At 56.6% G+C, this 12,367-nt stretch overlaps 4 protein-coding genes across 4 annotated transcripts; 3 read left to right on the top strand and 1 right to left on the bottom strand.

The window, feature by feature from the left end:
* Positions 1–2,687: 2,687 nt before the first annotated feature.
* BKA78DRAFT_291404 (uncharacterized protein) lies at positions 2,688–5,696 on the bottom strand (the record flags this gene model as incomplete). Its single annotated transcript, XM_066885893.1, has 3 exons — positions 2,688–4,349; positions 4,397–5,586; positions 5,639–5,696. The coding sequence occupies 3 exons, from the start codon at positions 5,694–5,696 to the stop codon at positions 2,688–2,690; spliced, it is 2,910 nt and encodes a 969-aa protein (XP_066749448.1).
* Positions 5,697–6,253: 557 nt separating this feature from the next.
* On the top strand, positions 6,254–8,588 carry BKA78DRAFT_302710 (uncharacterized protein). The gene has a single exon (XM_066887469.1). The coding sequence runs from the start codon at positions 6,548–6,550 to the stop codon at positions 8,135–8,137; it is 1,590 nt and encodes a 529-aa protein (XP_066749447.1). The 5' UTR covers positions 6,254–6,547; the 3' UTR covers positions 8,138–8,588.
* A 612-nt stretch (positions 8,589–9,200) lies between these two features.
* Positions 9,201–10,452, top strand: BKA78DRAFT_13378 (Per1-like family protein). The gene is made up of 2 exons (XM_066882653.1): positions 9,201–9,401; positions 9,453–10,452. Exon 2 carries the CDS (start codon positions 9,470–9,472, stop codon positions 10,349–10,351), a length of 882 nt encoding a protein of 293 aa, XP_066749446.1. The 5' UTR covers positions 9,201–9,401; positions 9,453–9,469; the 3' UTR covers positions 10,352–10,452.
* A 342-nt stretch (positions 10,453–10,794) lies between these two features.
* On the top strand, positions 10,795–11,806 carry BKA78DRAFT_13349 (uncharacterized protein). The gene has a single exon (XM_066882644.1). It carries the CDS (start codon positions 10,875–10,877, stop codon positions 11,439–11,441), a length of 567 nt encoding a protein of 188 aa, XP_066749445.1. The 5' UTR covers positions 10,795–10,874; the 3' UTR covers positions 11,442–11,806.
* Positions 11,807–12,367: the final 561 nt, after the last annotated feature.

Genomic DNA, 12,367 nt, shown 5'->3' with positions numbered 1-12,367 from the left:
GTGGGCTCCCGGCAAACCCCCCAGAGTATGCCGAACCGTACGAGGAAAACACCTCGAGGACCGCAGTGCCGGCGGTACGCGCCTCTCCGACGGTCCGCACACTGACTGAACAGCGAAATGATGAAACAATTTCCAGCTGCAGGCACCGGTAGTACACACACTGCACCGACGGCGCACACAAAGCACCTTTCCATATTGGATCAACGACTTGCGACGGTGACAGCGTCGAAGTGCACTTAAGCTTGCGGCCCAGACGGACTGCACGCGATCTGGCGATCGCTAGGGCAACACCCGGCGAACGTCGGCGCGGGATCGCGGACGGCGTCTGAAAAGACCAGCGTCCATGGAAGAGCTTTCGCATTAAGGTTAAGGAACCTACCACGGTGCCTGCTTCACGGGCTCACGCCAACGGCCAGAGACAAGTGACGCAACGCGCCGCGATGCGATGCGATGGTGAAGCGGAACCATGACATCGCGATGATCGGAGATGCATTGGGCAGAAGCAGCAGTAAGAGCAATTGTCGAACAGTCGAGATAGGACCGTGAGGGGATCACGACGCAGCAGCCGAGGAGCGAGGTGAGGTGGGTGAACCAGAACGCTCGTGAGAGGATCGTGAAGGTGAGGGGACGACGAGGCTCTGCGTCGGCCTCGACCAGCATCGAGCCAACAACGCCCGGGTACGCGCTTGTCGTCGAATCTCTCATGTGCATCTGTCTAATCTGTCGAGGTTGCTGGCAGATGCAGTCAGTGTGCGACTGCCGCGCGATGGGCGCCTCTCGCTGTTGGCTTCGCATCGCGCGTCTGGAAGCACTGCAGTCTTTCATCTCGTCTACTGCACGCCAGACGGGTGACCGCTGCTCAGGCGCAGTCGAGACCATCTGCCAGGCTTGAAAGTCACGTCCACTACTTCCAAGGTAGCTGTCTACATGTACGTCTCTACCACAGAACTTATCGTGATACTAAGCTTTGCGAACGACTCTTCATCACCACCTCCCCTGGTCTTCCAATCTATCCGCCCAGTGAATCCACACAGCCTCCATCCTACCCCTTGTACACCAGCCCCCTTATTGTCTGATTCCACAGATCAACCCTAATATATATAGCAAGCCGTTTCGTCTCGACTCGACTGCGTCCGTCAAGCTATTTCTTTCCCATTTCGAAACGCCCATCCGTATCCTGCTGCACTTCTCCATTAATAGCACCCACCCAGCCTCGTGATACCAAGTTTTTCACATCAATAGCCGTCAATTAATCTGCTGCGGCTTTGGGGGCGCGGCGGAGCTTCTCGGTATGCAGACACGAGGACCAACCGGTTTTCCACTTGCCAGCCACTCTTCCAGTCTTAATGCATCTATTTTTATCGCTCGTTGCTTGGAGAGAGTATACATGGCGCGAAACCGTCGCTCATTGGAGAGGTCCGCACGTCGCTGCATCTGCTCCGGCGTTCAACTACCTACGTGTGACATTGCCTCCGTCTTCCATTATCCCATCGTAATTAATGGCAGAATTGGACCCCTTCTCGCCGTTCGCCGTTTCTCCACCCGCACCCGTTACCCAGAGATACGCAGGTCAACGGCTTTGCGCCCTGTCGTGATGACACCTTGCCCTGAGGGCAGGTACATTGCCTTTGTGCCTTGAACGCCTCGTTGAATGCCTTGGGCACTCACGCCCTCAGGGCCGACCTATGTACCTGTCTCGCCGCCGCGGCGGGACAGGAACACACTCACTCGCCCAGCCGCCCGCCCCAACGCCTTGTTCGTCACGTTCACTTGGCTTAGCCAGTTCGCGCAAGACTAGACGAGACGAGACGGCGAGATCGCTTGGACCCCGCGGCGGCCGGACAGGTACAATCGCGTCGATGATTCCCGCGCACGCACGCACGCGGTGGGTGGTACCTGGCGCTCGCGCGGGTGGTTGGGCAGCAGCAGCAGCAGTGTCAATCTCGGTCGTTCGTGATGATCGCGTTGGACGAGTGGATGAGTAAACGGACCGGGATGTGGATCTAGTAGTGAGGCGGGGCGGCATTTGACTTTTTTTTGCTGGTTCGACTTGACTGGGCAGAAAAGCTGCTAGATAGCCGGCCAGGCTAGCCAGCCGTGTTTCTGAGGCAGGTGAAACGGGCGGCATGGTGGGTGCGAAACGGAGCACGTGAAATCTGAAACGGGGCCATGGGAACGGATTCGTCGTGATGGTTGTTGCGACTTCATTGGTGCGAGAAGGAGAAAAGTTGATGTTGGTGCCACGTCCCCTGTCCGCTTGCTTGCTTGTCGGAGCATGCAACGCGCATCAGGATGATTTTGATCATCGCATTGCTGGGTCTGTGAGGAAGGGCTTGAGAGTCGGAGGGAGCGTGGTATGTAGTTTTTGAAAGAATATGTATATTACTGCGCGATGAGCATGATGACTTTGCGATGCTTGCGCTCTACTCCGCTCTAGTTTCCATCTCAGGCCAAATGGCTTCGTAGCAATAGCCAGCGCCTTTCGTACCGTACCATACCTTCCGCCAGTCCACAGTCCAGTCCAGTCCATCCCAATGCAACCCCAAGCAAACCGTCCGTCCATCCGCCTGTCGGATATCATGCGTCGTCCTGAACCAAAGTGACCGTCCATGCTTTCCCAGAGCCATTCCCACAATCAACGTAGCCGATTCCAAATCATCGTACATACTCATATCAGGTACGACAAATTAAAACGTTTCATCGTCATCAAATCCAACAGCGCCAGCCGGCACGTGTGATGCCGTTGAGCTGAATCCCAGACCTTCCGGTCCAACTTCCTCCATCTCCTCCAGCAACGCTGAGTCTTCCACCTCATCCTCCACACCATCACCACCATTGTGCCATGTATTTTCCTCGTCTCCCACCTCTCCCTGCTCCATGGCAACAGCCTCGTCCACGCTCTGCGGCCCGTCCTCGGTGATGCGGCCGCGACACCATTCAAGCACGGCAGCCGTGCCACGCTGCAAAATAGGCCACGCAGGGACGCGGAATACGTTGCCGCGAAGCTCGATTGCCTTCAACGTGCCGCCTGCCTCCGCGTCGCCCAGTAGACCGACCTCCGGCGGAAGACGTGCAATGGCGTTGTTGGACAGATCGACGCTGTTGAGACCAGCAAGCGCAGTGACGCTGATGTCGTCGATGCTGTTGTCGGCGGCGAGGAGCGTGGTCAGCGAGGGGAACGAGGTGCGGAGTACCGGGAGAGCGCCAGTCAAGCGGTTAGCTGTGACGTCGAGGGTGGCGAGGCGGGGAGCGGAGAGGGCGTCCGTAAGAGGTGCGAGGGAAGTGAGGCCGTTGGCGGTCAGGCGGAGCGAGGCCAAGTAGGGAAGAGAAAGGGGGCCCGAGAGAAGCGTCGTGCTGCTTAAGCGATTTGAGGACAAGTCGAGCGTGTTGAGGGTGTTTGCAATGAGGGAGAGGGAGGTGGGCAGCGAGGTGAAGGCGTTGTGGTGGAGGGTGAGTGAGCGGACCGGGGAGTCGATGGCGGAGAGCTTTTCGGCAGAGAGTTCGGACATCGTCTTGGACGAGAGGTCGAGCGTGCCAGAAGGAGTGGTCGTCCATGAATCCTTGGGTGGTATGACGCTTGCTGGTTGTTCTACTTCATCGGCGCCAACAGCAGCAGAATCATCTTGATTTGACGTAGGGTCCAGTCTCATTTTGAGGTCTCGCTTCAAATCGTTGGTATTCAGGGTGATGAACTTGCGTTCCCGGAGAGGATTTGCTGCCAAGTCGAGCCGTTCCAGGCTCTCCATGAGACCAATTTCGTTCTCGATCTTGTTAATATTGTTGCCGCTGAAGTTGGCATGCCGCAACTTTTTGAGCGTTGTGAAGCCAGCGGGAAGAACCGAAAGTTTGTTCTCTTCGACGAGCAAAGTGATGAGGTTTGACCACTCTGAAAGGTCTGGCAGCTCGCTGATGCGATTGATAGCCAAGTTTAAGGACTGCAAAGCCGGCATTGCCACCTTGGACGAGCACAAGACACCCAGTGCGTTGCTCGACACATTAAGAGTTTGAAGGCGTGGCATGCACGCGACTGTATCTGGGAACAGTGTACCACCCAGGGCATTTTTTGATGCCTGCAGGTCCACCAGAGGCAGTCCTTGAAGTATCTCAACGGGAAGGGAAGAAAATGCGTTGTTGGAGACATGAAGCGTCTTTAGGCTCGCCAACTCCCGCAGTGAGTCTGGAAGACTGGTGACTTTGTTCCCTTGAAGATCGAGGAGCTCGAGACTTGTCAAAGAGCCCAGGGACTCTGGGAACTCGCCATGGAGCGCATTATCTGAGAGCCTCAGCTCCCGCACACATGTAATTTGTGAAATGATGTCCATGCAACCGTTCCCAAGTCGATTGCGTGACTGCCTTTATCAGTAGATCGATCCGAATCACTTCCAAGGGCACTCACCAAGTTCAAGACTGTCAAATTCTCTAGCCGCCTGAGTCCAAGGGGCAGTTCTTTGAGGATATTCCCGTGAAGGTCAAGCGTCTCAACTCCTCCGAATTGAGGTCCAGTTGCATCCAAGTCCTCCGCAAAATCCGTTGGATCAATGTCAGGGAACAAGTCATCTGGCAGCCTCTCGATATCATTGTCTGCCGCTACGAAGCGCACGAGGTCAACAGCTTCAGACCAGGCCACATTAGACTCTGGGTCGTATTCGTACATCGACATGACTTGACTGGGAATCTCGCTCAGGCCCATGTTGGCAATATTCAGCCTCCCTTCCGACCTCGCAGCGGCGACCCTCTTCTTGATGACAGCATCTCCTCCCTTGGGCATCTGGTTGAAAGGGTCCTCATAAGATTCGAAATTCGGGCCCTGGTCTAGAGATTTTGCGGGCGTCGCCGTCTTTTTCGCAGCTGCTTTGGCCTTGGCTATCTGCTCTCGCAGAGCTGAGGAAGAGCTTGCAGTCTTTTTGGTGGTCTCTGGAGATTTCGATTCCTTCTTGGACCCAGATTTTGGCGTGGTTCGGGGCGCAGCTTTGGGTGTTGCCCTTTTGGGAGGCGACCTCACTGGTGAAGTCTGCGTTGCGTCCGCAGTCGGCGACTCAAGATCTACATTTGCGGCAGTGCGAGTCTTCGGCACACGCCCTATCATGCTCTGACCTGCGCCTATTGGTGTTTTGGATACCCTGCTACCAGGACTCTTCATCGGGCTCTTGATTGGACTCTTGATAGGACTTTTGAGAAAGTCATCTTCCGGGCTTTGGGCCTGTAGCCCTGAAGCATATGTCGCTGGAGATTTGGGCGCAGCGCTTGCGCTTCTTCTGGTTGGAGTGCTCGTCGACAGTGAGGGTCCCATGGCACCACCAAACGATGCGCGCATGCTGCTCGATAGGTACGACATGCCGCTCGGGGTGATTGGTCTGCCTTGGCCTGTGCCACGGAGTATAGAGTTTCTTGATTCGGGGCGCGCCGGCCTGCTCATTGCGGAAGCGGGTCTCGACGGAATACCGCGCGGACTTGTCGGACCCATCCAGCTCGTCTGGCGTGACGTTGGGGACGTGGGCTGGTGTAACATGATGTTTTGAATCGTCTCGGCGGCGCGATCAGATAGAGAGGCCGTCGAGACGTCTCTTTTCCTCGAATCAAACTGGGCTAGTCATACGTCAGACCTGACAGCTTGACTAGAGGCTAGATGCGCACTTACGGATAGACAGTAGCTCCTCATCCTCCCATTCCCCGGCTGGAGAGTCTCTGTGGCTCATCCTCGACGACACGCGGAATCCATTCAAGTCGCCAAGCTGATCGTCCTCCTGTTGCTCAAGACGCGTGGATATGGCGGCGACGGCAGGCCTCTGAATCCGCGACCGCGCCTGGCGCGACATGGGCCGTGGAGGCGCTGGCTTTTTGAAGACGGAATCATCTTTTACTGCTGGAGGCCTGGAAGAAGAAGCGAGACTTGGTCGAGTCGTGGAGGCAGCGCGGCCTGGCAATGACGATGTTGGAATGGCGCGCGGCGTCGAGGAGGTTGGCTGAGGGGTTTTGGACCGTTGAGGTAAAGATGACGGAATGGGTAGCTTGGAGGACTTGGTGGTGGGAGGGCGCGGGATGCCGGAGGGTCTGGGAAGCTTGGAGGAGGAAGAGGGATCCATTGCGCGGTCAGAGACGGATTTGGGATGGCCTGGGTAACAGAGAGCGACGCGCAGGCTGTAAGGACAAGTCGCCAAATCACGTTTGTAAAGGACAAGGGCAAGGGTGAATGACTGGTTGGCGTTTGGTTCCCCCGGCAATGCTAGCCACCAGCTTCGGCCTCCCGCTGTGCTACACCGCCCTCCTGCTCGCGCTCACTTCGCCTTTCGACAGGCCCATCGACTCCACATCTCCTTCTCTTCATCTCCTCCGTTGTGCTGCTCGCCGTCTTTGTCTCCACCAAGATCGTTTTGTTTGCGTCGGTCGGGCGCCCACGCACGCGCTCCAGTCCCCGCCCGCATCTGTTGCCCGACCAACACCACCGCTATCTTGGCAGTTGGCGCACCACGCACTCTATCGCCTCTAGCCCCCGCCTCCCGCCGTTGGATGCGCCCCGTCGTCCTCCGTCATCGTCTCCATCAACACCATGGACAGCAGAACTTCGGCTGCGCAAGATCTGCTTGCCATGGCCCAGGAAGCCCTCGTTCACCCGACCGCGCATACGCGCCCCGAGTCGCAAGACACCCTCTCGACTCTCAGCGCCTCGCAAAAGACGGAGCGCTCCAAGTTCTCGTCGCCTGTTCCGCCTACGTCTTCCATTACTCCCCCGCCGTCGTCCCAAGTCGCTCCAGTCGTGCCTGCGATGCGGACATCGGTCCGCACTCCCACTCCACCCACGCCCGTCCTGTCGTCGCCTCCCCCGACCTCACGCACGAGCACCCAGCTCTCTGGACCTGCCTTGTCCTTTACTCTTGAACAGATCAATAGCGCTACTGTTGAAGAGCTCAAGGACATGGTTGGCGAGCTATTGACAGCGCTTCGCGAGGCGCGCACTTCGGCAGCGCACCACAAGCTGCAGTACAACATGCTCAGCATCGACAGCGCCGAGGCACAAAATCGCATGGCCGTCGAACTGGCAATGGCGCAGAGGGAAGTCGAAGTCCTCCAACAGCCAGAGGAGCGCCGTCGCAATGCGCCCACAAACACCACAAACACCGCCGCACCGCCTGTTGATCCTGAGGAGCCTGCCATCGCATCTGCCAACACTGCGATGCTGAATGAAATGACCCGCCATATCCAAGCTCTCCAGAATGAAAACCAAGAGCTGCGTGGCATGTTGGAACAGTCCAAATGCGTCACTGAAAAGCGCGAGGGAGAAATCGCAAGTCTTCTTGAACAAAACGAACGTCTTCGTGGGCGCATTAGGAAAAACCGGGATCACATCAATGGCATACTCGGCGAGGTCTACGAGGCTGGCTCTCCAGTATCTGTCACAGGGACTCCGCGTTACCCTACAACTCCACGAAGCCGTAATCGCGCCCAAGCCATGGCTGACCCGGGTCGTGAGAGGCAGGCTTTCGAGGCTCTACTACTTGCGGACCAGATGCTCAGCGCAAAGACAGCTACGGCACCCACAACTCCAAACAAAGCAAGAGGACGTATGGGTCATACTCGAGGTTCGCATTCACTCTCTTCTATACCTGCTACCCCAAACCGGACATCAGAGCCAACTGGATCCCAAAACACAGTAGCAGTACCGCGTACGCCACCAACTTCGTCTTTTCACGCCATCAATCATCCTCCTCAACCCACTTCCGCCATGCCTGTCTCGCATCCTAGGCGCCGCGAGAGTACAGACTCGACCATTACTGCCTCCAGCGTTGAAGACAATGTCGTCAACGAGTCAGATAAAGACACGGAGATTATCGAGTCCCAAGCCAGTCAAATGGCCAGCAGCATGCTTCGCCGTACGCCTCAGCATTTTACGAGCAGCGCGTCACCACATGCTAGTCAAAGCCATAGCCAGCCGCAACGATCGACGAGTGCCACGATGCAGACCAAAATATTTGGTCACGTCAAGAAACCCGGTGTCAGTAGGCCATCCCTTGAGAAGCGCAACATCTCCGGCGTCGAAGACCATCATGACGGCCGCTCCCCAGCGAAACGAGGACGCATTGCTGAGCCAGGGATCGGATTGGGCATTGGCGGCATGAGTGGAAGTCCGAAGCGGAGCTGAGCGTCCGTCTAGTTTTTGATTGCTTATCCTTCTCAAAAAACATTCATTTTTTGGGCGGAGTTTTGAGGAGTTTGAACCGACTTCAGTTGGGACACAAGCTGGGCATCTCCAACATTTTCATCATCATCTCATTGTAGGCGGATACCACCCTTACCCACGCTTTTATTTTTTGTGCTTGGTTGGCAGGCTTGGGGGTTTCAGATTTCTTTCGAGGCCGGGAGGCTCCATTCGAATTCTATTTGGGCTGGAATTTGGGATACCTTTTGCACAAAGTACTAGTTACTTTGCGGCAGCAGCAGCAGCACTTTGGTCGCTAGCATTGGTGTCAGGCGTGTGACTGTTGACCAAATGCTCCGCCTTATTTCTGCAGGCGGAATGATTATTGTGGTGCAAGGCCAGAATTGACGGAGTCCATAGCTACGAATCGATGAATCAAATTATTCTCTCTTGATCTTTCGGGTTGCGCATTCACTCTCGAGCGACCATCAAGTCTTCATCTCATGCACCTCACCCGCAGCGACAGGGGGATCATCACCGGCGGGCCTTCGCTCCCGCTCCCGGACCGACCCACTCCAAAACGGGACCAAAACGGCTCCATACCATGCCGAGCCTCGCCAAGACACCAATGCGTCTGTACAGATTACATGTGCCTTGGCTGCCACAACGACCAACCCACTCAGCCCGTCTTTCGCTCTTTGCGTGCCAGCCTTGCTTCTACGTCGAAAACACTGTCCGGCTGCTACAGCGACTTCCATTCTCCACGCTCGGCGCTCGCGATTGACGTTCCGGACGAAGCCATTGACCGGCGCACGACGACAAGAGAGACGGACGAGACGATTGGATAAACAAGACACCTCTACCTTGTCTGCCTAGCGAATGGGATACGGCGCAGCGGCGGCGGCGGTGGAGGAAGCGGACCGCACGAGCACAAGCACCGGAATGGACGGAACAAGAGCTGCCAGGACACCAACAGGAGACGGGATGCACGGGAGGCAGCGGGGAACGAGCAGGTGGATAGGGAAGCGTTTTGGCAGAGGTTCGCTGCTCGTGGTGCTAGTGCTGGCACTGGCGCTGTGTGTAGGGACAGTACAGGCGTCTGTGGGTGACCGATTGCCGGATTTCAAGAACTGCGTCAAGGTACGTATGCATGGAAGAGCTCGAGAATGGATGGAGTGATGGGATATTGGGAAAGAGTTGTCGCTGAAAGCTGGACGGTAGGTCTGCGTTGAGGCGAATTGCGAAGGTTTAGAAAGGACCCATATTCGTAAGTCCAACATCGACCCCCTTAACACGAATCGCAAACTGACAAGCCCAGCCATTCATCGCCGCCTCATGCTCTGGACGTGCCCCTCCGAATGCGACTACACCTGCCAACACATCACGACACACCAACGTCTCGCGAGAGATCCGCCGTACCGCGAACCCATCCTTCAATTCCACGGGAAATGGCCGTTCCACCGGTTCTTGGGGATGCAGGAGCCATTCTCGGTCCTCTTTTCGCTGCTCAACTACCTGGCGCACTTGCACGGGCTGTCCCTCATCCGCTCCAGCATCCCGCCGTCATATCCGCTGCGCAAATACTACATTGGCTTCGCGCTGGCGGGCATGCACGCCTGGATTTGGAGTATGCTGTTCCACACGCGCGACCTGCCCGTCACCGAGACCATGGACTACATCGGCGCCGGCGCGAGCGTCATGTACGGCCTCTTTTACACGCCGGTCCGCATCTTCCGGCTCGACGCCCAGGCACCGCCGTGGAAGCCCTCGCTACTGCGGCTGTGGTCTTTGGGCTGCCTCGCCATGTTGTCTGCGCACGTTGGCTACCTCCTGCTGGTCCGCTGGGACTACACGTATAACATGGCGGCCAACGTGGCTGCAGGCGTCGTGCAGAACCTGTTGTGGAGCTGGTTCAGTGTGCGGCGGTACCGCGCGTTGAAGCGCGGGTGGGCGGCCTGGCCCGGTTTGATTGTTGCGTGGATCATCAGCGCCATGAGTCTCGAGCTTCTCGATTTCCCGCCTTGGGGTGGCATGGTGGATGCACATGCGCTGTGGCATGCGGGCACGATCATTCCGACTGTGTGGTGGTATAGGTACGTCGGCTCCTTCATTCTTTTTGCCGCGGATCCCATGTGCGATGTGCTCTTTGAGCTGACAAGTTGGCTTGCAGTTTCCTTGTCAAGGACGCCGAAGAAGACCTCCAGGGTGCGCGTTTGAAGGCCTAGGTGGTTTGGCTAGCCAGCTTGACAAGTGCCCGCCTCCGTCCGACCTTCCATGCACGAAGCCAAATTTCCCCCTTCGATCGCAGTTCAAATGCATCATGCTACAGTGCTCGAAATCGGCAGGTCGACGCTTCCCCGGATTCTGGCAATCAGCGCTGCATAAATCGGCGGAGCAGCTGGACCAGAGCCTCGTCGAATGACATTGTCGAACCCACGCCAAACGAGTGGAATATGCAACCAAGAGCGGCTCGTCAAATCTCAATTACCATCAACTCCAGAGACAGGAAGCGATCTTTCAGCGGATGGGCAATCCAACAACACAAACAACCACAAGAGAATCTCCTACAAACAAGCATAATACCAGCAGCCTGATCAACAGCAACAGGCCCTCTGGCGAGTGTACGCATTGAATTCAATTGACCACCAGCGAGAGCGATGGCAAGGACGCAGACTCGAAGCTGCCAGCAGACGAGCAAGCACTTGGAAACGGACCGTCGACGAAGTGGACGAGTTGGAGCATGTCCGAGGTGGTGCTGGAGACGAGGATTGGAAAGGAAGAGCTAGATAGCTGGGCGATACCCCTTGAGCTGGATTGGTTGGATTCGGAGATGGGTACGTGTTCGAATGAATGGTATGAGACGTGGTCAAACATGGGAAACTATGAGCCTCATCATTCATATGTTGGAAGCATTCAAGCTCCCTGGACCTGCGATGTAGAAGCGCTTCGACTCCTTTGCAATTTTACTAGTGATGCGGCATCCAACTTCCTGGGCGTAATGGTACAAGGGGCTGTCAGGTGGTTGTGTGTGCCATGGCTCCAAGGGCCCAAGCCTCGAGCGAGGGACGCTTCAAAGTGTCAAGGGAAGCTGCCAAAGAGGATGTCACCGTCTTCAGAGACATGCACACTAAGCCTTGGGATTCGTTTCTCGCGGCCGAGCTGTCGTCAAAGACCATCATGCCACACGTCTTTCAAAGTCGCCGCTTTCCCGCCAGTTCGCCGCGGCGCCTCGCCTCTCCAAACCGACTGCGTCCATCAGTGCATTGGACCAACATTGGCATCAAGCAGGGCATGGTTGTGGCGGTGACTAAAAGCGGTGTACCCACTGCTCCAGGGATCATTCATGTAGCCCGTCGAGCTGGACCACCCACTCAGGTTGCCCGACGACTGGCTCGCTGGCCCGCTAGGCGCGTCGCATGCAGGTGTATGTAGCCAACTACTGCATGTAGTGCGGCGCCGTTTCCGCAGCCGCCACCGCAACAGGGAGAGGGACGGTGTAATGGATGGTGGTGTGGTGGCGGCGCTGAGCCAGACGACGCTGTTCAGTTTGCTTCCAAACACCAGTTCTTGGGACACAGAGCAAAAGTGCCGTTGCAGCTGGATAAAAAGGTAAAAGCCGACACGCGGGAGACTTTGCATATGCTCTTCGGCTTGTCGTCTCTGGGCAGGAAAAAGAAAACGGGGAAAGTTCGAGGCAATTTTGACCTTTGGGGGAGGGTCGAATAGCTGGGAAACGCTTACCAGGAGAGGCAATTTTGGTGGAGCAAAAAGCCCACAGAGTTGCAGACCATAAAGGCAACTAAAATGACTGGTCGGTCAGCAATCGATGCCTGGCGAAATGGGACAGCGGATCCGGGCAGTGGGTTGGTTTGCATGGGCGGCAGTAAACGGAGATTTGGCCCCCCAGCGAAAGACGCGGCGAGAATGGGACGACAAGAGAGTTGCCAAAACCATGGGCGCTTCTCGACTGCTGGGAACTGAGCTCATTAAACGGGCTGCAGGGAGCCTCGTATCAGAACGCGCGTGCGGGTCTGTTGATGCCATGTTTTGATGCCGGTCGGCGGTTGGTGTGGAACGAAGATATGGAGGCCATGTTTCAATGGCACGATTGCGGAAACGAAAACGCTGGTCGAAGTGTGCGGGACGACGATGATAATGCTGATGTGGTGAGGGCTGGGGCTGATGAAATGAGGCTAAGGCTGAGCTCGGGTGAATGGCACCGGCTGGTGACGC

The sequence above is a fragment of the Phyllosticta capitalensis genome (assembly GCF_038381095.1).
Source record: "Phyllosticta capitalensis strain CBS 128856 chromosome Unknown BKA78scaffold_1, whole genome shotgun sequence".
NCBI classification, from domain to species: Eukaryota; Fungi; Ascomycota; class Dothideomycetes; order Botryosphaeriales; family Phyllostictaceae; genus Phyllosticta; species Phyllosticta capitalensis.
The sequence above is the reverse complement of the archived record's forward strand: the minus strand, read 5'-3'. Positions and strand labels throughout refer to the sequence as shown.